This window comes from Anomaloglossus baeobatrachus, chromosome 2 (genome assembly GCF_048569485.1).
Source record: "Anomaloglossus baeobatrachus isolate aAnoBae1 chromosome 2, aAnoBae1.hap1, whole genome shotgun sequence".
In the NCBI taxonomy this organism is placed as follows: domain Eukaryota; kingdom Metazoa; phylum Chordata; class Amphibia; order Anura; family Aromobatidae; genus Anomaloglossus; species Anomaloglossus baeobatrachus.
Genome location: NC_134354.1, coordinates 771,987,234 through 772,009,051, shown reverse-complemented (window position 1 = coordinate 772,009,051; position 21,818 = coordinate 771,987,234). Strand labels below are relative to the sequence as shown.

General features: G+C 48.8%; 1 protein-coding gene across 1 annotated transcript in view; it reads right to left on the bottom strand.

The window, feature by feature from the left end:
- The window catches only part of CCDC81 (coiled-coil domain containing 81), a 71,556-nt gene that overhangs the window by 27,250 nt on the left and 22,488 nt on the right, over window positions 1–21,818 (bottom strand). Inside the window, exons 6-8 of the mRNA XM_075334712.1 lie at window positions 9,320–9,405; window positions 6,822–6,952; window positions 4,604–4,715 (exon numbers count right to left, since the gene is read on the bottom strand). Coding sequence (XP_075190827.1) covers window positions 4,604–4,715; window positions 6,822–6,952; window positions 9,320–9,405 — 329 coding nt within the window. The remainder of the gene's footprint in view (window positions 1–4,603; window positions 4,716–6,821; window positions 6,953–9,319; window positions 9,406–21,818) is intronic.

The window sequence follows — 21,818 nt, the reverse complement described above, 5'->3', positions numbered from 1 at the left end:
TGCCTCATAAAACCCCACACAGTTAGTATACAGGTAAGGTCATGTGACTTACATCAGCCTCTACAACAGCTAAGTGTCACCACCAAAATCATATTAACTCACACATAAGCTGTCCTGTACTAACAATGTTCTTTGTTGCTTATAGCAATCAAAGCTGGTTGACCGCTAAGAATATTGAAGCAGAGCTGTGATTGGTTGTAATAGGCCATTTGATAAATATCTCGGGTAACTGTCAAAGCAGCTAATATATTACCTCAAACATCCAAACAGTTTCTGTGTGTGTCTTTCTGTCTATGGGTCGCTTTCTGTGTGTGTGTGTGTGTGTGTGTGTGTGTGTGTGTGTGTCTTTGTGTTTTTTTTCTGTGTATGTCTCTTTCTGTGTATGACTTTATGTGGATGTGTCTCTCTATGTATGTGTCCCGTTATGTGTGTGTGTCTTTCTCTTTCTGTGTGTCTCTTTCTCTCTCCATAATAGGAGTCTATAATAACAAATCTGGTCCCAGGGCCATTGACTTTATTGTAAGCAGTTTTTTTGGCGAATAACTGTAAAGCACAGGGTTAAATTTTCCCCTAAAACATAGTCTATGCTGTCACATGGGGTGTCTGTGCAAAAGTTTGTGATTGTAATTGTGATGGTACGGATTCCTTTATTGGACATACATATATACACACATGCACAGCTTTATATATTAGATATGGGGTTTTTTTAGTTATAATTACATTTTTATTTTTCCATTGCTGTAGCTGTTTGCTTTCATTTGCTTGATTTTTGTATTCTTTTTTTGGGGCACTTCTTTAGGCCTCCTTCACCCGTCCATGTTTGCAGTCTGTATCGGGTCTGCTTTCACACGCACATGCCCCCTACTCAGTGGTCCAGCCTATGAAGAACGTTCAGAGAACGAACCCCATAGGCTGGGACTGTTGAGTCTCAAGCTGAAATCCTTGAGAATCGCCAGAGGCTGTGACACATGGTGATGTCATGAGGTCACCACAGTTTACAGCAGCCGGCACTCACACTACTTCCTGTGACCCCGCTGCTGTGAACTGCGGTAACCTCACAACGTCACTGCTTGTCACAGCCGCCGGCGATTCTCAAGGAGTGCTGCTTGAGAGCTATCAGTGGCTGCTGTTCCAGCCTAAGGGGTTCGTTTTCTGAATCTTTTTCATAGGCTGGGGTACTGAGTCAGAGAATGTTGTGGGACCTCCATTTGGACTAGTTCACATTCGTTGGATTAAATTTCAAGGCTTTTTTTTAATTTTTTTAATAAATCAATATTTTAAAAAAAAAATATATATATATTTTTGTTCTGTGTTCTTATCTATTTACATGTGCTGGGTTAGTAATGAGGGGATCTGATAGACGCCCTCTCATTACTACCACTTGGGTTTGATGCCAGCTGTCAATTCACAGCTGGCATCACCCCATAAATCATTACTCCGATTGCCACTGCACCACAGCAATCCGGAAGAGCCGGGCCACCTTTTAGGGAGGTTGCGGACTGCTATTTTTAGGCTGGGAAGGGCACAATATCCATGGGCCTTCCCACCTTAATAATTCCGTTTTTTCGAGTACCTATCACAAGGATGAGACACATGGATGCACAAAACAGACCACATAACACATGCTGTTTCAATGGACGTGTGAAGGAGGATTTAATGTACATATATTTATTGCTTAAACTACAGTTTTTAAATGGCTCTTATGACATTTTTTGCCAGTCTTTTAAATTATTATATTTATTTTAAATGGAAAATAAGAAAGGTGGTTTGAAAGTTTTTTTAATTTTTGTTTTTTTTTTTTAAAACAAATTTCCTTTATTTTTTCCTTTTCTGTTAGTTCTCCTAGGGACTGGATCTGCAGCTGTTTAATTGTTCCTCCTATATACAGAATTCCAGAATACAGGTTAGATCTTGGTGTTCTATGAAGCCTATCCTGGGGCTGAGCTTCAAAGGAGTACTGATATACTAATATGGCAGACATGGGGGGCTTCTGCTGAACCTTGGCTGTCATGGTACTCCTTTATCAAGTGCCCCCACATGTACACTTGATAACTGGTGTCAGAGATTGACCATAACGATAGGAGCTTATCTGCTGTTGCATGCAGATGCCAGGTAAGCTGCAGGCTCAGCTCCTGGGCCTGCTCCATACACCCACATCCCATGTATACAAAAAATTAACAGTTGGGTGTTAACATTTTTTTGGCTAAATATCGCATTCAGTTGCACATTACAAGGCTACTGAGCGCATTATGAATGGAAAACGGTATTGTATCCAGCCTGAACCCGGTGTCCATTTACTCCACCACTGATGCGTGACGTCCGGATACATCAGTGCTCCCGCTCACCCGCTGTTGACTCGCTATACAACTTTCACTATCTCCGACATCTGATACTTTTGAATAAACTTCACATCGTCCTCTGAAACGTTTACCTCCCTTCAGGGAACATTTTGTCACAGCTATGAACTATTTATGAACCTCATGAGAAAGACGAGAAGAAACTGCTCATAATACAGAGGACTGAAAGAAATGCCGAACTCAAAACTAGTCACAGCAAAGCTTCCCGTCACCGAGGAGAGACGCTAAGTATCCCGACTACGGGCCTATATCTACCCACCCTAGAAAAGCATGGCTTGTTGGTGACTCAGCTGACACCTCAGCGAAACATGAGCTATCAGCCCCTGCGTATACTGTATATAGTCATAAGGAGACAGAAACTATTATAATACTGCCCCCTATGTACAAGAATATAACTACTATAATACTGCCCCCTATGTACAAGAATATAACTGCTATAATACTGCCCCCTAAGTACAAGAATATAACTGCTATAATACTGCCCCCTATGTACAAGAATATAACTACTATAACACTGTCCCTATGTACAAGAATATAACTACTATAATACTGCCCCCAATGTACAAGAATATAACTACTATAATACTGCCCCCTATGTACAAGAATATAACTGCTATAAAACTGCCCCTATGTACAAGAATATAACTACTATAATACTGCCCCTATGTACAAGAATATAATTACTATAATACTGCTCCCATGTACAAGAATATAACTACTATAATACTGCTCCCATGTACAAGAATATAACTACTATAATACTGCCCCTATGTACAAGAATATAACTACTATAATACTGCCCCTATGTACAAGAATATAACTACTATAATACTGCCCCCTATGTACAAGAATATAACTACTATAATACTGCCCCCTATGTACAAGAATATAACTACTATAATACTGCCCCCTATTTACAAGAATATAACTACTATAATACTGCCCCTATGTACAAGAATATAACTACTATAATACTGCCCCTATGTACAAGAATATAACTACTATAATACTGCCCCTATGTACAAAAATATAACTGCTATAATACTGCCCCTATGTACAAGAATATAACTACTATAATACTTCTCCCTATGTACAAGAATATAACTACTATAATACTGCCCCTATGTACAAGAATATAACTGCTATAATAATGCCCCTATGTACAAGAATATAACTACTATAATACTGCCCCTATGTACAAGAATATAACTACTATAATACTGCCCCCTATGTACAAGAATATAACTACTATAATACTGCCCATATGTACAAGAATATAACTATTATAATACTGCCCCTATGTACAAGAATATAATTACTATAATACTGCTCCCTATGTACAAGAATATAACTACTATAATACTGCCCCTATGTACAAGAATATAACTACTATAATACTGCTCCTATGTACAAGAATATAACTACTATAATACTGCCGCTATGTACAAGAATATAACTACTATAATACTGCCCCGTACGTACAAGAATATAACTACTATAATACTGCTCCTATGTACAAGAATATAACTATTATAATACTGCCCCTATGTACAAGAATATAACTACTATAATACTGCCCCGTACGTACAAGAATATAACTACTATAATACTACCCCTATGTACAAGAATATAACTACTATAATACTGCCCCTATATACAGGAATATAACTACTATAATACTGCTCCTATGTACAAGAATATAACTACTATAATACTGCCCCGTACGTACAAGAATATAACTACTATAATACTGCCCCGTACGTACAAGAATATAACTACTATAATACTGCCCCTATGTACAAGAATATAACTACTATAATACTGCCCCCTATGTACAAGAATATAACTACTATAATACTGCTCCTATGTACAAGAATATAACTACTATAATACTGCCCCTATGTACAAGAATATAACTACTATAATACTGCCCCTATGTACAAGAATATAACTACTATAATACTGCCCCTATGTACAAGAATATAACTACTATAATACTGCCCCTATGTACAAGAATATAACTACTATAATACTGCCCCTATGTACAAGAATATAACTACTATAATACTGCCCCTATGTACAAGAATATAACTACTATAATACTGCCCCTATGTACAAGAATATAACTACTATAAATGCCTGAGGGTCACTGATCTTGGTCTCACCTGCCCTATGGATTGTGCATCAGTGACTGTATTATTTAACAGGTGATGTCAGTTTTTTCGGATTTCCTTTTTCCCTCTCACCTTTGTGGAGCAGTTTTCGAGATCCTCTCCAGGTCTTCGCTCAGGCTGATGCCGGTAACTTTTGCAGGCACAATGCACTGTCTGTTCAGCAAACGTTTACTTAGGGAGTTCTCTGTATACAAGGATACATAAGACTTACACAATGTAGTACATACGCATTATAGTCATATATGCACAAGAAGGATGAGGCAGGAATACATTTATATGCAAAAAAATAATGTAGTATGACCTTTGCAAGGCAGCAATATTTGCAATATTCAATGCACTGTATGAAGTCTGGTGTTTTTCTTGGTTGGACTTAGGCTCTGTTCACAGCTGTGTTGTGTTCCCCTGAAAAATGCCACGATGGACACCATGACGGAAATCTGAAGGACCTCATTAAAGTCAATAGCATTTGTGAGGATGTTATGACTCAGCTTCTGGCCACTTGTGTGGTGGGTAAACTGTTAATTAGGCCAGACGTATGGATCCTTTTTTAAATCAAGAGACGTTAGTCATTGTCGCATGTCAGACTGATTGGAGCCCTATTGTTAAACGCAGATTGTCTGTTAAATTTGGATTACCTCAGCCCTTTTGACTACATAATTTAGAGGAAAATTATGCAGTCGAATTTTCAATGAGAAAACAGCAATTTCCCACCAACCTGTAAGACCCAATACCCTGAAATGAGAATGGAGGGGTATAAAAAGGGCCTTTCTGCTGTCACAATATGCATATTCTACAGCAGTGATCCCCAACTCCAGTCCTCGAGGCCCATCAACAGGTCATGCTTTTTAGGATTTCCTCAGTAATGCACATGTGCTGGAACCATCACATGTGCAGGTGATTAAATTATAATCTGTCCAATACTAAGGAAATCCTGAAAATATGCACTCTTGGTGGGTCTTCAGGACTGGAGTTGGGGAACACTGTTCTACAGGACTTCAGCCAAGGATCTATGGTTCCAGCTGCAGGTTCACAGAACTATTTCAGGATTCATTCATTCTGCAGGATTTCAGCCTAGGAGCTACGGTTCCAGCTGGAGGATCACAGAACTGTTTCAGGATTCATTCATTCTGCAGGACTTCAGCCTAGGAGCTACAGTTCTAGCTGGATCATCACAGAACTGTTTCAGGATTCATTCTGCAGGACTTCTGCCTAGGAGCTATGGTTCCAGCTGGAGGATCACAGAACTGTTTCAGGATTCATTCATTCTGCAGGACTTCAGCCTAGGAGCTACAGTTCTAGCTGGATCATCACAGAACTGTTTCAGGATTCATTCTGCAGGACTTCTGCCTAGGAGCTATGGTTCCAGCTGGAGGATCACAGAACTGTTTCAGGATTCATTCATTCTGCAGGACTTCAGCCTAGGAGCTGCGGTTCCAACTGAAGAATTACAAAACTTCATCACTGCTCAATGCTGAGCCCATGAATTTGCTTGGAGAACCCTGGTTGGGACAAATTGGTCACCCGGCCACTTATCTTACAGTGCTCGGTCAGCTTTCTAAGCTTGCTGCTATCTCCTCTCAGTGGGTGCCTGCCAAAAGCGGGGTGCTGCTGGCTAGAATAGTTGGCCCTAGAAGACCCAAAGTCACACAAATTCTACTAAGGGTGGTACTTTGTCACTTGTACCATCTTGTGTTCTTGCTGGGAATGTACTATTTGCTTTTGCCTGTTTGCGACCGAATAAAGTCTTACCAATGTGTGTTTCTCTCACCCCGTGTTGTCCAAGTCGTGTTTTGCCCACGGAGAAGGAGTACGGGCATTCAGTGGGATGAGCCCTGGTCCGTGAGGTCTTACTGAAGACAGCCAAGCCATCGGACGAGAGCACATACTGACCCTTGGATCTCCATAGAGGGCACCACTATTGATCTAGCACTTGTGTGAATTTTCTAGTTCAGCCGTTACGACAGAACAATGCTGGAATGCCACAGCTCCGTAAATGGTGAAGTGGCCATTCTTCAATACAGCAGTTAAGCTCTTATTGAAGTGTACGGGAGCTGAGCTGCAGTACCTGAGGATGACCACTATACAGCATATGGCGCTGTTTGCTCCCAGGCTGCCTCAGGACCTGCACACAGCTTAACAGTGAGGTTGTCAGGTGTCAGAGACCACCTGATCTGATATTGATGACCTATCCTAAGGATATCTCATCAATATCAATGTCCTGGACAACCCCTTTAAATATAAGCTGCCCGAAGAATTGGAAACCTGCCTGACCCACTAAAACTCATCCTACCTCTCCTGCTGAGCACTGGCTCCTCTTTGTCTTGTTCTTCTCTGTCCGGCTCCTCCAGGTTCCCGACCTCTGCATTTTCCTCTGGTATCGTCTCCATTCCCGGAACTTTATCCATTCCTTTCACTTCAATTCTAATGCAAAGCAAGTAAAGAGAAAAGACTACGGTTGGAAGGTATTAGTAAAACCATCAGCTCGGCGCGCAAAAAACACGACCAAATACAGCCGCATCGAAGGAAAAATAAAAATGTTACTGATCTCGGAAAACGGTGACACAAAATAAAAATATTTGATTTTTCCATTTTTAAAAAAAAAAATTTTTTCCAGCAGTTTACAAAAAAAAGTTTAGCAATGGAATTTTTTTATTAGTTTTTTTTATTATTATTCCATTTTCCAGTACATTAAATGTTAAAAAACAAATGGTGTCATTTAAAACTACAACGATGTGGAGGGGAAAAAATGAAATATCTACGGCTCTTGGAAAAGGAGGGGGAAAAAAGGCGCAGAACAAAAAACATGCACTGTTGTTGGGCCTTGAGGACTGGAGTTGGGGAATACTGTTCTATAGTACATCAGCCTAGGAGCTATGGTTCCAGCTGCAGGTTCACTGAACTGTTTCAGGATTCATTCATTCTGCAGGACTTCAGCCTAGGAGCTAAGGTTCCAGCTGCAGGTTCACAGAACTGTTTCAGGATTCATTCTGCAGGACTTCAGCCTAGGAGCTACGGTTCCAGCTGCAGGTTCACAGAACTGTTTCAGGATTCATTCTGCAGGACTTCAGCCTAGGAGCTACGGTTCCAGCTGCAGGTTCATGGAACTGTTTCAGGATTCATTCCGCAGGACTTCAGCCTAGGAGCTACAGTTCCAGCTGGAGGATCACAGAACTGTTTCAGGATTCATTCATTCTGCGGGACTTCAGCCTAGGAGCTACGGTTCAGCTGGAGGATCACAGAACTGTTTCAGGATTCATTCATTCTGCAGGACTTCAGCCTAGGAGCTACGGTTCCAGCTGGAGGATTACAGAACTGTTCCAGGATTCATTCATTCTGCAGGACTTCAGCCTAGGAGCTACGGTTCCAGCTGGAGGATCACAGAACTGTTCCAAGATTCATTCATTCTGCAGGACTTCAGCCTAGGAGCTACGGTTCCAGCTGGAGGATCACAGAACTGTTTCAGGATTCATTCATTCTGCAGGACTTCAGCCTAGGAGCTACGGTTCCAGCTGCAGGTTCACTGAACTGTTTCAGGATTCATTCCGCAGGACTTCAGCCTAGGAGCTAAGGTTCCAGCTGCAGGTTCACTGAACTGTTTCAGGATTCATTCATTCCGCAGGACTTCAGCCTAGGAGCTATGGTTCCAGCTGCAGGTTCACTGAACTGTTTCAGGATTCATTCATTCCGCAGGACTTCAGCCTAGGAGCTACGGTTCCAGCTGCAGGTTCACTGAACTGTTTCAAAATTCATTCACTCTGCAGGACTTCAGCCTAGGAGCTACGGTTCCAGCTGGAGGATCACAGAACTGTTCCAAGATTCATTCATTCTGCAGGACTTCAGCCTAGGAGCTACGGTTCCAGCTGGAGGATCACAGAACTGTTTCAGGATTCATTCATTCTGCAGGACTTCAGCCTAGGAGCTACGGTTCCAGCTGCAGGTTCACTGAACTGTTTCAGGATTCATTCCGCAGGACTTCAGCCTAGGAGCTAAGGTTCCAGCTGCAGGTTCACTGAACTGTTTCAGGATTCATTCATTCCGCAGGACTTCAGCCTAGGAGCTATGGTTCCAGCTGCAGGTTCACTGAACTGTTTCAGGATTCATTCATTCCGCAGGACTTCAGCCTAGGAGCTACGGTTCCAGCTGCAGGTTCACTGAACTGTTTCAGGATTCATTCCGCAGGACTTCAGCCTAGGAGCTAAGGTTCCAGCTGCAGGTTCGCAGGACTGTTTCAAAATTCATTCACTCTGCAGGACTTCAGCCTAGGAGCTACGGTTCCAGCTGAAGGATTACAGAACTTCATCACTGCTCAATGCGGAGCCCACGAATTTGCTTGGAGAACCCTGGTTGGGAAAAATTGGTCACCTGGCCACATATCTTACCACGCTCGGTCAGCTTTCTAAGATTGCTGCTATCTCCTCTCAGTGGGTGCCTGCCAAAAGTGGGGTGCTGCTGGCTATTTACTAAATATCTACGGCTCTTGGAAAAGGAGGGGAAAAAAAGGCGCAGAACAAAAAATTGACCCTTCAGGAAAGAAAAATTATTGACGCCTTTACGGACATCTTGGACAGCGAGGAAGAAATAGAAGTTATTGAGGCCAATATTCCCCACAAGACTAAACATCTAATTATGGACGTAGATTGTCAGAGAAGAGGCGTAAGGGTCAGAATTATTTTGGGAGAGTTCAAGGGGAAAAAAATGAGCAGAAACCAGAGGGATGGAGATAATCAGAGAGATGGTGATCACATAAGGACGACGCTCAAAGACCAGATCATAGAATATATGACTTACCTAGGGAACAACACAGCGCTGCATGATCGGGGGCGCAGCGGGGGGTCTTCTCCGGAGGACATGACAGAGTCCGCTGTCCCCGGCCTCTAATAAGGAAGAGAATTGTAAGATTATGGATTCTCAAAAATACTATTTACTTTATGACCACTTAGTTCTACCAGGTAAACTGTGCCATCTTGCATGCCGCCCTCCACGAGCAGCCGGATACTTGGATACCCGAATATATTGCAAGTCAATGGGGAACTGGAGCAATTTCTGCAAGATCTTCCCATTGACTTCCATTATACTTGTTACAAGAATTGTGCCCATCCGAGCACCCGAGCATGGTAGTGCCCAATCATCACTAGTTACGAGTACTGAGCACCCGAGCATGGTAGTGCCCGCTCATCACTAGTTACCAGTACTGATCACCCGAGCATGGTAGTGCCCGCTCATCACTAGATACCAGTACTGAGCACCCGAGCATGGTAGTGCCCGCTCATCACTAGTTACGAGTACTGAGCACCCGAGCATGGTAGTGCCCGCTCATCACTAGTTACGAGTACTGAGCACCCGAGCATGGTAGTGCCCGCTCATCACTAGTTACGAGTACTGAGCACCTGAGCATGATAGTGCCCGCTCATCACTAGTTACCAGTACTGAGCACCTGAGCATGGTAGTGCCTACTCATCACTAGTTACCAGTACTGAGCACCCGAGCATGGTAGTGCTCACTCATCACTAGTTACCAGTACTGAGCACCCGAGCATGGTAGTGCCCACTCATCACTAGTAACCAGTACTGAGCACCCGAGCATGATAGTGCCCGCTCATCACTAGTTACCAGTACAGAGCACTCGAGCATGGTAGTGCCCGCTCATCACTAGTTACCAGTACTGAGCACCTGAGCATGGTAGTGCCCGCTCATCACTAGTTACCAGTACTGAGCATCTGAGCATGGTAGTGCCCGCTCATCACTAGTTACCAGTACTGAGCACCTGAGCATGGTAGTGCCTACTCATCACTAGTTACCAGTACTGAGCACCTGAGCATGGTAGTGCTCACTCATCACTAGTTACGAGTACTGAGCACCTGAGCATGGTAGTGCCCGCTCATCACTAGTTACCAGTACTGAGCACCCGAGCATGGTAGTGCCCACTCATCACTAGTTACCAGTACTGAGCACCCGAGCATGGTAGTGCCCGCTCATCACTAGTTACCAGTACTGAGCACCTGAGCATGGTAGTGCCTGCTCATCACTAGTTACGAGTACTGAGCACCCGAGCATGGTAGTGTCCGCTCATCACTAGTTACGAGTACTGAGCACCCGAGCATGGTAGTGCTCGCTCATCACTAGTTACGAGTACTGAGGACCTGAGCATGGTAGTGCCCGCTCATCACTAGTTACGAGTACCGAGCACCCGAGCATGGTAGTGCCCGCTCATCACTAGTTACGAGTACTGAGCACCCGAGCATGGTAGTGTCCGCTCATCACTAGTTACGAGTACTGAGCACCCGAGCATGGTAGTGCTCGCTCATCACTAGTTACGAGTACTGAGGACCTGAGCATGGTAGTGCCCGCTCATCACTAGATACGAGTACCGAGCACCCGAGCATGGTAGTGCCCGCTCATCACTAGTTACGAGTACTGAGCACCCGAGCATGGTAGTGCCCGCTCATCACTAGTTACCAGTACTGAGCACCCGAGCATGGTAATGCCCGCTCATCACTAGTTACGAGTACTGAGCGCCCGAGCATGGTAGTGCCCGCTCATCTCTAGTTACCAGTACTGAGCACCCGAGCATGGTAGTGCCCGCTCATCACTAGTTACCAGTAGTGAGCACCCGAGCATGGTAGTGCCCACTCATCACTAGTTACCAGTACCGAGCATCCGAGCATGGTAGTGCCCGCTCTTCACTAGTTCCGAGTACCGAGCACCTGAGCATGGTAGTGCCTGCTCATCACTAGTTCCGAGTACCGAGCACCTGAGCATGGTAGTGCCCGCTCATCACTAGTTACGAGTACTGAGCACCCGAGCATGGTAGTACCCGCTCATCACTAGTTACCAGTACTGAGCACCTGAGCATGGTAGTGCCCGCTCATCACTAGTTACGAGTACTGAGCACCTGAGCATGGTAGTGCCCGCTCATCACTAGTTACCAGTACTGAGCACCTGAGCATGGTAGTGCCTACTCATCACTAGTTACCAGTACTGAGCACCCGAGCATGGTAGTGCTCACTCATCACTAGTTACGAGTACTGAGCACCTGAGCATGGTAGTGCCCGCTCATCACTAGTTACCAGTACTGAGCACCCGAGCATGGTAGTGCCCGCTCTTCACTAGTTCCGAGTACCGAGCACCTGAGCATGGTAGTGCCTGCTCATCACTAGTTCCGAGTACCGAGCACCTGAGCATGGTAGTGCCCGCTCATCACTAGTTACGAGTACTGAGCACCCGAGCATGGTAGTACCCGCTCATCACTAGTTACCAGTACTGAGCACCTGAGCATGGTAGTGCCCGCTCATCACTAGTTACGAGTACTGAGCATCCAAGCATAGTAGTGCCCGCTCATCACTAGTTACCAGTACTGAGCACCCGAGCATGGTAGTGCCCGCTCATCACTAGTTACCAGTACTGAGCACCTGAGCATGGTAGTGCCCGCTCATCACTAGTTACGAGTACTGAGCACCTGAGCATGGTAGTGCCCGCTCACCACTAGTTACCAGTACTGAGCACCTGAGCATGGTAGTGCCCGCTCATCACTAGTTACGAGTACTGAGCACCTGAGCATGGTAGTGCCCGCTCATCACTAGTTACGAGTACTGAGCACCCAAGCATAGTAGTGCCCGCTCATCACTAGTTACGAGTACAGAGCAACTGAGCATGGTAGTGCTCGCTCATCACTAGTTACGAGTACTGAGCACCCGAGCATGGTAGTGCCCGCTCATCACTAGTTACGAGTACTGAGCACCCGAGCATGGTAGTGCCCGCTCATCACTAGTTACCAGTACTGAGCACCGGAGCATGGTAGTCCCGCTCATCACTAGTTACCAGTACTGAGCACCGGAGCATGGTAGTGCCCGCTCATCTCTAGTTACCAGTACTGAGCACCCGAGCATGGTAGTGCCCGCTCTTCACTAGTTACCAGTAGTGAGCACCGGCGCATGGTAGTGCCCGCTCATCACTAGTTACCAGTACTGAGCACCTGAGCATGGTAGTGCCCGCTCATCACTAGTTACGAGTACTGAGCACCTGAGCATGGTAGTGCCCGCTCACCACTAGTTACCAGTACTGAGCACCTGAGCATGGTAGTGCCCGCTCATCACTAGTTACGAGTACTGAGCACCTGAGCATGGTAGTGCCCGCTCATCACTAGTTACGAGTACTGAGCACCCAAGCATAGTAGTGCCCGCTCATCACTAGTTACGAGTACAGAGCAACTGAGCATGGTAGTGCTCGCTCATCACTAGTTACGAGTACTGAGCACCCGAGCATGGTAGTGCCCGCTCATCACTAGTTACGAGTACTGAGCACCCGAGCATGGTAGTGCCCGCTCATCACTAGTTACCAGTACTGAGCACCGGAGCATGGTAGTCCCGCTCATCACTAGTTACCAGTACTGAGCACCGGAGCATGGTAGTGCCCGCTCATCTCTAGTTACCAGTACTGAGCACCCGAGCATGGTAGTGCCCGCTCTTCACTAGTTACCAGTAGTGAGCACCGGCGCATGGTAGTGCCCAATCATCACTAGTTACCAGTACCGAGCACCCGAGCATGGTAGTGCCCGCTCTTCACTAGTTCCGAGTACCGAGCACCTGAGCATGGTAGTGCCCGCTCATCACTAGTTACGAGTACTGAGCACCCGAGCATGGTAGTGCCCGCTCATCACTAGTTACCAGTACTGAGCACCTGAGCATGGTAGTGCCCGCTCATCACTAGTTACGAGTACTGAGCATCCGAGCATGGTAGTGCCCGCTCATCACTAGTTACCAGTACTGAGCACCTGAGCATGGTAGTGCCCGCTCATCACTAGTTACGAGTACTGAGCACCTGAGCATGGTAGTGCCCGCTCATCACTAGTTACGAGTACTGAGCATCCGAGCATAGTAGTGCCCGCTCATCACTAGTTACCAGTAATGAGCACCCAAGCATAGTAGTGCCCGCTCATCACTAGTTATGAGTACAGAGCAACTGAGCATGGTAGTGCTCGCTCATCACTAGTTACGAGTACTGAGCACCCGAGCATGGTAGTGCCCGCTCATCACTAGTTATGAGTACAGAGCAACTGAGCATGGTAGTGTCCGCTCATCACTAGTTACGAGTACTGAGCACCCGAGCATGGTAGTGTCCGCTCATCACTAGTTACGAGTACTGAGCACCTGAGCATGGTAGTGTCCGCTCATCACTAGTTACGAGTACAGAGCACCCGAGCATGGTAGTGCTGGCTCATCACTAGTTACGAGTACTGAGCACCCGAGCATGGTAGTGCCCGCTCATCACTAGTTACCAGTACTGAGCACCCGAGCATGGTAGTGCTCGCTCATCACTAGTTACGAGTACTGAGTACCCGAGCATGGTAGTGCTCGCTCATCACTAGTTACGAGTACTGAACACCCGAGCATGGTAGTGCCCGCTCATCACTAGTTACGAGTACTGAGCACCCGAGCATGGTAGTCCCGCTCATCACTAGTTACCAGTACTGAGCACCTGAGCATGGTAGTGCCCGCTCATCTCTAGTTACCAGTACTGAGCACCCGAGCATGGTAGTGCCCGCTCATCACTAGTTACCAGTAGTGAGCACCGGCGCATGGTAGTGCCCAATCATCACTAGTTACCAGTACCGAGCACCCGAGCATGGTAGTGCCCGCTCTTCACTAGTTCCGAGTACCGAGCACCTGAGCATGGTAGTGCCTGCTCATCACTAGTTCCGAGTACCGAGCACCTGAGCATGGTAGTGCCCGCTCATCACTAGTTACGAGTACTGAGCACCCGAGCATGGTAGTGCCCGCTCATCACTAGTTACCAGTACTGAGCACCTGAGCATGGTAGTGCCCGCTCATCACTAGTTACGAGTAATGAGCATCCAAGCATAGTAGTGCCCGCTCATCACTAGTTACCAGTACTGAGCACCCAAGCATAGTAGTTCCCGCTCATCACTAGTTACCAGTACTGAGCACCCGAGCATGGTAGTGCCCGCTCATCACTAGTTATGAGTACTGAGCACCTGAGCATGGTAGTGCCCGCTCATCACTAGTTACCAGTACTGAGCACCCGAGCATGGTAGTGCCCGCTCATCACTAGTTACCAGTAGTGAGCACCGGCGCATGGTAGTGCCCAATCATCACTAGTTACCAGTACCGAGCACCTGAGCATGGTAGTGCCCGCTCATCACTAATTACCAGTACTGAGCACCCGAGCATGGTAGTACCCGCTCATCACTAGTTACCAGTAGTGAGCACCGGCGCATGGTAGTGCCCAATCATCACTAGTTACCAGTACCGAGCACCTGAGCATGGTAGTGCCCGCTCATCACTAATTACCAGTACTGAGCACCCGAGCATGGTAGTGCCCGCTCATCACTAGTTACGAGTACCGAGCACCTGAGCATGGTAGTGCCCGCTCATTACTAGTTACGAGTACCGAGCACCCGAGCATGGTAGTGCCCGCTCATCACTAGTTACGAGTACCGAGCACCCGAGCATGGTAGTGCCCGTTCATCACTAGTTACGAGTACCGAGCACTCGAGCATGGTAGTGCCCACTCATCACTAGTTCCGAGTACCGAGCACCCGAGCATGGTAGTGCCCGCTCATCACTAGTTACCAACCAGTACTGAGCACTGGAGCATGGTAGTGCCCGCTCATCACTAGTTACGAGTACTGAGCACTGAGCATGGTAGTGCCCGCTCATCACTAGTTACGAGTACCGAGCACCCGAGCACAGTAGTGCCCGCGCATCACTAGTTACGAGTACCGAGCACCCGAGCACAGTAGTGCCCGCTCATCACTAGTTACGAGTACCGAGCACCCGAGCATGGTAGTGCCCGCTCATCACTAGTTACGAGTACCGAGCACCCGAGCATGGTAGTGCCCGCTCACCACTAGTTACGAGTACTGAGCACCTGAGCATGGTAGTGCCCGCTCATCACTAGTTACGAGTACTGAGCACCTGAGCATGGTAGTGCCCGCTCACCACTAGTTACCAGTACTGAGCACCTGAGCATTGTAGTGCCCGCTCATCACTAGTTACGAGTACTGAGCACCTGAGCATGGTAGTGCCCGCTCATCACTAGTTAGCAACCAGTACTGAGCACCGGAGCATGGTAGTGCCCGCTCATCACTAGTTACGAGTACTGAGCACTGAGCATGGTAGTGCCCGCTCATCACTAGTTACCAGTACTGAGCACTGAGCATGGTAGAGCCCGCTCATCACTAGTTACGAGTACCGAGCACCTGAGCATGGTAGTGCCCGCTCATCACTAGTTACCAGTACTGAGCACCCGAGCATGGTAGTGCCCGCTCATCACTAGTTACGAGTACCGAGCACCCGAGCATGGTAGTGCCCGCTCATCACTAGTTCCGAGTACCGAGCACCCGAGCATGGTAGTGCCCGCTCATCACTAGTTACCAACCAGTACTGAGCACCGGAGCATGGTAGTGCCCGCTCATCACTAGTTACGAGTACTGAGCATGGTAGAGCCCGCTCATCACTAGTTACGAGTACCGAGCACCCGAGCATGGTAGTGCCCGCTCATCACTAGTAACGAGTACCGAGCACCCGAGCATGGTAGTGCCCGTTCATCACTAGTTACGAGTACTGAGCACCCGAGCATTGTAGTGCCCGCTCATTACTAGTTACGAGTACAGAGCACCTGAGCATGGTAGTGCCCGCTCATCACTAGTTACGAGTACAGAGCACCTGAGCATGGTAGTGCCCGCTCATCACTAGTTACTAGTACAGAGCACCTGAGCATGGTAGTGCCCGCTCATCACTAGTTCCGAGTACCGAGCACTCAAGCATGGTAGTGCCCGCTCATCACTAGTTACCAGTACTGAGCACCCGAGCATGGTAGTGCCCGCTCATCTCTAGTTACAAGTACTGAGCACCCGAGCATGGTAGTGCCCGCTCATCTCTAGTTACCAGTACTGAGCACCCGAGCATGGTAGTGCCCGCTCATCACTAGTTACCAACCAGTACTGAGCACCGGAGCATGGTAGTGCCCGCTCATCACTAGTTACGAGTACTGAGCACTGAGCATGGTAGTGCCCGCTCATCACTAGTTACGAGTACTGAGCACTGAGCATGGTAGTGCCCGCTCATCACTAGTTACGAGTACCGAGCACCTGAGCATGGTAGTGCCCGCTCATCACTAGTTACGAGTACCGAGCACCCGAGCATGGTAGTGCCCGCTTATCACTAGTTACGAGTACCGAGCATGGTAGTGCCCGCTCATCACTAGTTCCGAGTACCGAGCATGGTAGTGCCCGCTCATCACTAGTTACGAGTACCGAGCACCCGAGCATGGTAGTGCCGCTCATCACTAGTTACGAGTACCGAGCACCTGAGCATGGTAGTGCCCGCTTATCACTAGTTACGAGTACCGAGCACCCGAGCATGGTAGTGCCCGCTCATCACTAGTTACGAGTACTGAACACCCGAGCATGGTAGTGCCCGCTCATCACTAGTTACAAGTACAGAGCACCTGAGTATGGTAGTGCCCGCTCATCACTAGTTACGAGTACCGAGCACCCGAGCATGGTAGTGCCCACTCATCACTAGTTACGAGTACCGAGCACCGGAGCATGGTAGTGCCCGCTCATCACTAGTTACGAGTACCGAGCACCCGAGCATGGTAGTGCCTGCTTATCACTAGTTCCGAGTACCGAGCATGGTAGTGCCCGCTCATCACTAGTTACGAGTACCGAGCACCCGAGCATGGTAGTGCCCGCTCATCACTAGTTACGAGTACCGAGCACCCGAGCATGGTAGTGCCCGCTTATCACTAGTTACGAGTACCGAGCACCCGAGCATGGTAGTGCCCGCTCATCACTAGTTACAAGTACAGAGCACCTGAGCATGGTAGTGCCCGCTCATCACTAGTTACGAGTACCGAGCACCCGAGCATGGTAGTGCCCGCTCATCACTAGTTACCAGTACTGAACACCGGAGCATGGTAGTGCCCGCTCATCTCTAGTTACAAGTACTGAGCACCCGAGCATGGTAGTGCCCGCTCATCTCTAGTTACCAGTACTGAGCACCCGAGCATGGTAGTGCCCGCTCATCACTAGTTACCAGTAGTGAGCACCGGCGCATGGTAGTGCCCAATCATCACTAGTTACCAGTACCAAGCACCTGAGCATGGTAGTGCCCGCTTATCACTAGTTACGAGTACCGAGCACCCGAGCATGGTAGTGCCCGCTCATCACTAGTTACGAGTACCGAGCACCCGAGCATGGTAGTGCCCGCTCATCACTAGTTACGAGTACCGAGCACCCGAGCATGGTAGTGCCCGCTCATCACTAGTTACGAGTACCGAGCACCCGAGCATGGTAGTGCCCGCTCATCACTAGTTACCAACCAGTACTGAGCACCGGAGCATGGTAGTGCCCGCTCATCACTAGTTACGAGTACTGAGCACTGAGCATGGTAGTGCCCGCTCATCACTAGTTACGAGTACTGAGCACTGAGCATGGTAGTGCCCGCTCATCACTAGTTACGAGTACCGAGCACCGGAGCATGGTAGTGCCCGCTCATCACTAGTTACGAGTACCGAGCACCCGAGCATGGTAGTGCCCGCTTATCACTAGTTCCGAGTACCGAGCATGGTAGTGCCCGCTCATCACTAGTTACGAGTACCGAGCATGGTAGTGCCCGCTCATCACTAGTTACGAGTACCGAGCACCCGAGCATGGTAGTGCCCGCTCATCACTAGTTACGAGTACCGAGCACCCGAGCATGGTAGTGCCCGCTTATCACTAGTTACGAGTACCGAGCACCCGAGCATGGTAGTGCCCACTCATCACTAGTTACGAGTACTGAACACCCGAGCATGGTAGTGCCCGCTCATCACTAGTTACAAGTACAGAGCACCTGAGCATGGTAGTGCCCGCTCATCACTAGTTACGAGTACTGAGCACCTGAGCATGGTAGTGCCCGCTCATCACTAGTTACGAGTACTGAGCACCTGAGCATGGTAGTGCCCGCTCATCACTAGTTATGAGTACAGAGCACCTGAGCATGGTAGTGCCCGCTCATCACTAGTTATGAGTACAGAGCACCTGAGCATGGTAGTGCCCGCTCATCACTAGTTACGAGTACCGAGCACCCGAGCATGGTAGTGCCCGCTCATCACTAGCTACGAGTACCGAGCACCCGAGCATGGTAGTGCCCGCTCATCACTAGTTACGAGTACCAAGCACCCGAGCAAGGTAGTGCCCGCTCATCACTAGTTACAAGTACTGAGCACCCGAGCATGGTAGTGCCCGCTCATCTCTAGTTACCAGTACTGAGCACCCGAGCATGGTAGTGCCCGCTCATCACTAGTTACCAGTAGTCAGCACCGGCGCATGGTAGTGCCCAATCATCACTAGTTACCAGTACCGAGCACCTGAGCATGGTAGTGCCCGCTCATCACTAGTTACGAGTACCGAGCACCCGAGCATGGTAGTGCCCGCTCATCACTAGTTACGAGTACCGAGCACCCGAGCATGGTAGTGCCCGCTCATCACTAGTTACGAGTACTGAGCACTGAGCATGGTAGTGCCCGCTCATCACTAGTTACGAGTACTGAGCACTGAGCATGGTAGTGCCCTCTCATCACTAGTTACGAGTACCGAGCACCTGAGCATGGTAGTGCCCGCTCATCACTAGTTACGAGTACCGAGCACCCGAGCATGGTAGTGCCCGCTTATCACTAGTTACGAGTACCGAGCATGGTAGTGCCCGCTCATCACTAGTTCCGAGTACCGAGCATGGTAGTGCCCGCTCATCACTAGTTACGAGTACCGAGCACCCGAGCATGGTAGTGCCGCTCATCACTAGTTACGAGTACCGAGCACCTGAGCATGGTAGTGCCCGCTTATCACTAGTTACGAGTACCGAGCACCCGAGCATGGTAGTGCCCGCTCATCACTAGTTACGAGTACTGAACACCCGAGCATGGTAGTGCCCGCTCATCACTAGTTACAAGTACAGAGCACCTGAGTATGGTAGTGCCCGCTCATCACTAGTTACGAGTACCGAGCACCCGAGCATGGTAGTGCCCACTCATCACTAGTTACGAGTACCGAGCACCGGAGCATGGTAGTGCCCGCTCATCACTAGTTACGAGTACCGAGCACCCGAGCATGGTAGTGCCCGCTTATCACTAGTTCCGAGTACCGAGCATGGTAGTGCCCGCTCATCACTAGTTACGAGTACCGAGCACCCGAGCATGGTAGTGCCCGCTCATCACTAGTTACGAGTACCGAGCACCCGAGCATGGTAGTGCCCGCTTATCACTAGTTACGAGTACCGAGCACCCGAGCATGGTAGTGCCCGCTCATCACTAGTTACAAGTACAGAGCACCTGAGCATGGTAGTGCCCGCTCATCACTAGTTACGAGTACTGAGCACCTGAGCATGGTAGTGCCCGCTCATCACTAGTTACGAGTACTGAGCACCTGAGCATGGTAGTGCCCGCTCATCACTAGTTATGAGTACAGAGCACCTGAGCATGGTAGTGCCCGCTCATCACTAGTTATGAGTACAGAGCACCTGAGCATGGTAGTGCCCGCTCATCACTAGTTACGAGTACCGAGCACCCGAGCATGGTAGTGCCCGCTCATCACTAGTTACGAGTACCGTGCACCCCAGCATGGTAGTGCCCGCTCATCACTAGTTACGAGTACCGAGCACCCGAGCATGGTAGTGCCCGCTCATCACTAGTTACCAACCAGTACTGAGCACCGGAGCATGGTAGTGCCCGCTCATCACTAGTTACGAGTACTGAGCACTGAGCATGGTAGTGCCCGCTCATCACTAGTTACGAGTACTGAGCACCTGAGCATGGTAGTGGCCGCTCATCACTAGTTACGAGTACCGAGCACCTGAGCATGGTAGTGCCCGCTCATCACTAGTTACGAGTACCGAGCACCCGAGCATGGTAGTGCCCGCTTATCACTAGTTACGAGTACCGAGCATGGTAGTGCCCGCTCATCACTAGTTACGAGTACCGAGCACCCGAGCATGGTAGTGCCCGCTCATCACTAGTTACGAGTACCGAGCACCCGAGCATGGCAGTGCCCGCTTATCACTAGTTACGAGTACCGAGCACCCGAGCATGGTAGTGCCCGCTCATCACTAGTTACGAGTACTGAACACCCGAGCATGGTAGTGCCCGCTCATCACTAGTTACAAGTACAGAGCACCTGAGTATGGTAGTGCCCGCTCATCACTAGTTACGAGTACCGAGCACCCGAGCATGGTAGTGCCCACTCATCACTAGTTACGAGTACCGAGCACCCGAGCATGGTAGTGCCCGCTCATCACTAGTTACGAGTACTGAGCACCTGAGCATGGTAGTGCCCGCTCATCACTAGTTACGAGTACTGAGCACCTGAGCATGGTAGTGCCCGCTCATCACTAGTTACGAGTACAGAGCACCTGAGCATGGTAGTGCCCGCTCATCACTAGTTATGAGTACAGAGCACCTGAGCATGGTAGTGCCCGCTCATCACTAGTTACGAGTACCGAGCACCCGAGCATGGTAGTGCCCACTCATCACTAGTTACGAGTACCGAGCACCGGAGCATGGTAGTGCCCGCTCATCACTAGTTACGAGTACCGAGCACCCGAGCATGGTAGTGCCCGCTTATCACTAGTTCCGAGTACCGAGCATGGTAGTGCCCGCTCATCACTAGTTACGAGTACCGAGCACCCGAGCATGGTAGTGCCCGCTCATCACTAGTTACGAGTACCGAGCACCCGAGCATGGTAGTGCCCGCTTATCACTAGTTACGAGTACCGAGCACCCGAGCATGGTAGTGCCCGCTCATCACTAGTTACAAGTACAGAGCACCTGAGCATGGTAGTGCCCGCTCATCACTAGTTACGAGTACTGAGCACCTGAGCATGGTAGTGCCCGCTCATCACTAGTTACGAGTACTGAGCACCTGAGCATGGTAGTGCTCGCTCATCACTAGTTATGAGTACAGAGCACCTGAGCATGGTAGTGCCCGCTCATCACTAGTTACGAGTACCGAGCACCCGAGCATGGTAGTGCCCGCTCATCACTAGTTACGAGTACCGTGCACCCCAGCATGGTAGTGCCCGCTCATCACTAGTTACGAGTACCGAGCACCCGAGCACGGTAGTGCCCGCTCATCACTAGTTACCAACCAGTACTGAGCACCGGAGCATGGTAGTGCCCGCTCATCACTAGTTACGAGTACTGAGCACTGAGCATGGTAGTGCCCGCTCATCACTAGTTACGAGTACTGAGCACTGAGCATGGTAGTGGCCGCTCATCACTAGTTACGAGTA